General features: G+C 38.3%; 1 protein-coding gene across 1 annotated transcript in view; it reads right to left on the bottom strand.

The window, feature by feature from the left end:
* Positions 1-6: 6 nt before the first annotated feature.
* GHR (growth hormone receptor) overlaps positions 7-1,976 on the bottom strand; it is a 301,616-nt gene continuing 299,646 nt past the window's right edge. Inside the window, exons 8-9 of the mRNA XM_012664727.1 lie at positions 1,740-1,809; positions 7-1,412 (exon numbers count right to left, since the gene is read on the bottom strand). Of these exons, the coding sequence (XP_012520181.1) occupies positions 441-1,412; positions 1,740-1,809 (1,042 nt within the window). The 3' untranslated portion in view covers positions 7-440. The remainder of the gene's footprint in view (positions 1,413-1,739; positions 1,810-1,976) is intronic.

Genomic DNA, 1,976 nt, shown 5'->3' with positions numbered 1-1,976 from the left:
CCAATTATTTAAAAAAGAAAAAAATTAGCCTGTGCTATGATTTGCATTCAATTTTCCTGAATTGCAAAAGCCACCTGATTTTTCGCTTTTTCAAAAAGCATGATTTACTATACATTAAAAACACAGCCATTCAATGCTTAGTATCACAAAATTAACACCCACAATAACAAGACAATCACTGCCACTAAACAGTCTCTGAGACAATTATTTAAAATATTTACAATTCACAATAGTAATATCTATCTGCTTAAGCATTCTTCTTATTTTTTCTTTTTAATATCATGTTTCAACATTTCCGGAAAAGGCATTTAGAATCCATACCTCACCCTCCTACCTCCTGCCCCCCCTCAAAAGGTTTAAACATTGATTTGGTTTAAGCATTCACACCCCAGCCAATTCTCTGCCATTAAATACGTAGCTCTTAGGAAATCAAAGAAAGGCTATGGCATGAGTTTGTTCAGTTGGTCTGTGCTCACATAGCCACACGATGAGGGAAACTCTTTGTTAGGCAAGGGCAAGGCAGTCGCGTTGAGTATGAGGCCCTGTGGACACTGTACTATATGAATGGAGGTATAGTCTGGGACAGGCATCTCAGAATCTGGAGCGTGTTCTGCTGTCGCAGACCTCCCAGCAGTAGTGGTAAGGCTTTCTGCGGTGATGTAAATGTCCTCCTGGTTAAAGCTTGGCTCTACCTGTGATTCCATCTCAATGTGAGGAGCCACTGCGATGCACTTTTTGGCATCTGCCTCACAGAAGTAGGCGTTGTCCATGATGAAGTTTGCTTGGCAGAGTGAGACCACTTCTGGATGCATGTCGCACTGGGATATCCCTGCCTTATTCTTTTGGCCCGGAGAAAGGACCACACTCCCTGCTGGTGTAATGTCGCTCACCTGGGCATAAAAGTCAATGTTTGTCAGTGAACTCGGATTGCTTAGCTGAGTATGGGCAGCTTGATGAGTTGACTCAGTTCCAACAACAAGACATGGTTGTGGTTTGCTTTCCTCTGCTAGGACAACACTAGGCTGCTGAGTAGCAGGGGAAGCGTCAGGGTAAGGTGAATTATTTTGATTCTTCTGGTCAAGGCACACAAGATCTGCTTCCCCTTTTAATTTCTGTGGCTGAGCAACCTCTGAGGTACCATCACACACGTCACTGGCATTGAAATCAGTCTCTAGAATGTCAGGTTCATAACAGCTGGTACGTCCAGAGTCATCATCCTTCGCCCCTAGGATATTAAGTGATTTCTGACAGTCATTGCTTAGAAGTCTGTCTGTGTCTGATCCTTCAGCCTTTTCATCGGGGTCATCGATGTCTAGCTCAATAAATTCAACCCAAGAGTCATCATTGTAGAATTCAGGTTTATAGTTATCATGAATGGCTAAAATTGTGTTCACCTCCTCTAATTTTCCTTCCTAGGAAACAGAAAAAAAATGAAGATTTACGAAAAGAAACTCATAATGGCTAAGTGATTGAGCAAATAACACTCACAGATTAATTATGGTTACGATAAGAACAACAGTAACAGGAACATATAATAACAAAAAGTAAATTAGTACAAAACTCTTAAATATATACATTTTCATGGTTTTAAGAAGTGTAATATTTAAAAAAAATTTCTCCAGGAGATGGGGTACAAAAAAATCAAATGTGATATCTATAGCTTACAAAAAACATTCAACATATGACACTATTCTTCAGGTGTTAGTGCTATCCAAAATTTAGATAGATTTATTAATTACCTTGAGGAGATCTGGATCTATTCCTTTAATCTTTGGAACTGGAACTGGGGGTAGAATCAGCATCTTAATCCTTGAAAACAAACAAAATTTTGGTTTGACATATCTTAAAAGTTACTTTCTTATTTAAAAAGAAATAAAATATTGGCAATACTGTTACTTAATCCAGATATTCTGCTACTTTGTATAATTGGAATATGAAAAAGAGAAGGAAAATATTAAGTAGTAAACAATAAAGAA

Source organism: Propithecus coquereli, unplaced genomic scaffold, assembly GCF_000956105.1.
Source record: "Propithecus coquereli isolate 6110/MARCELLA unplaced genomic scaffold, Pcoq_1.0 Scaffold91, whole genome shotgun sequence".
Taxonomy (NCBI): Eukaryota; Metazoa; Chordata; class Mammalia; order Primates; family Indriidae; genus Propithecus; species Propithecus coquereli.
Note: the sequence above shows the minus strand (reverse complement) of the source record. Positions and strands in the feature narration are given on the sequence as shown.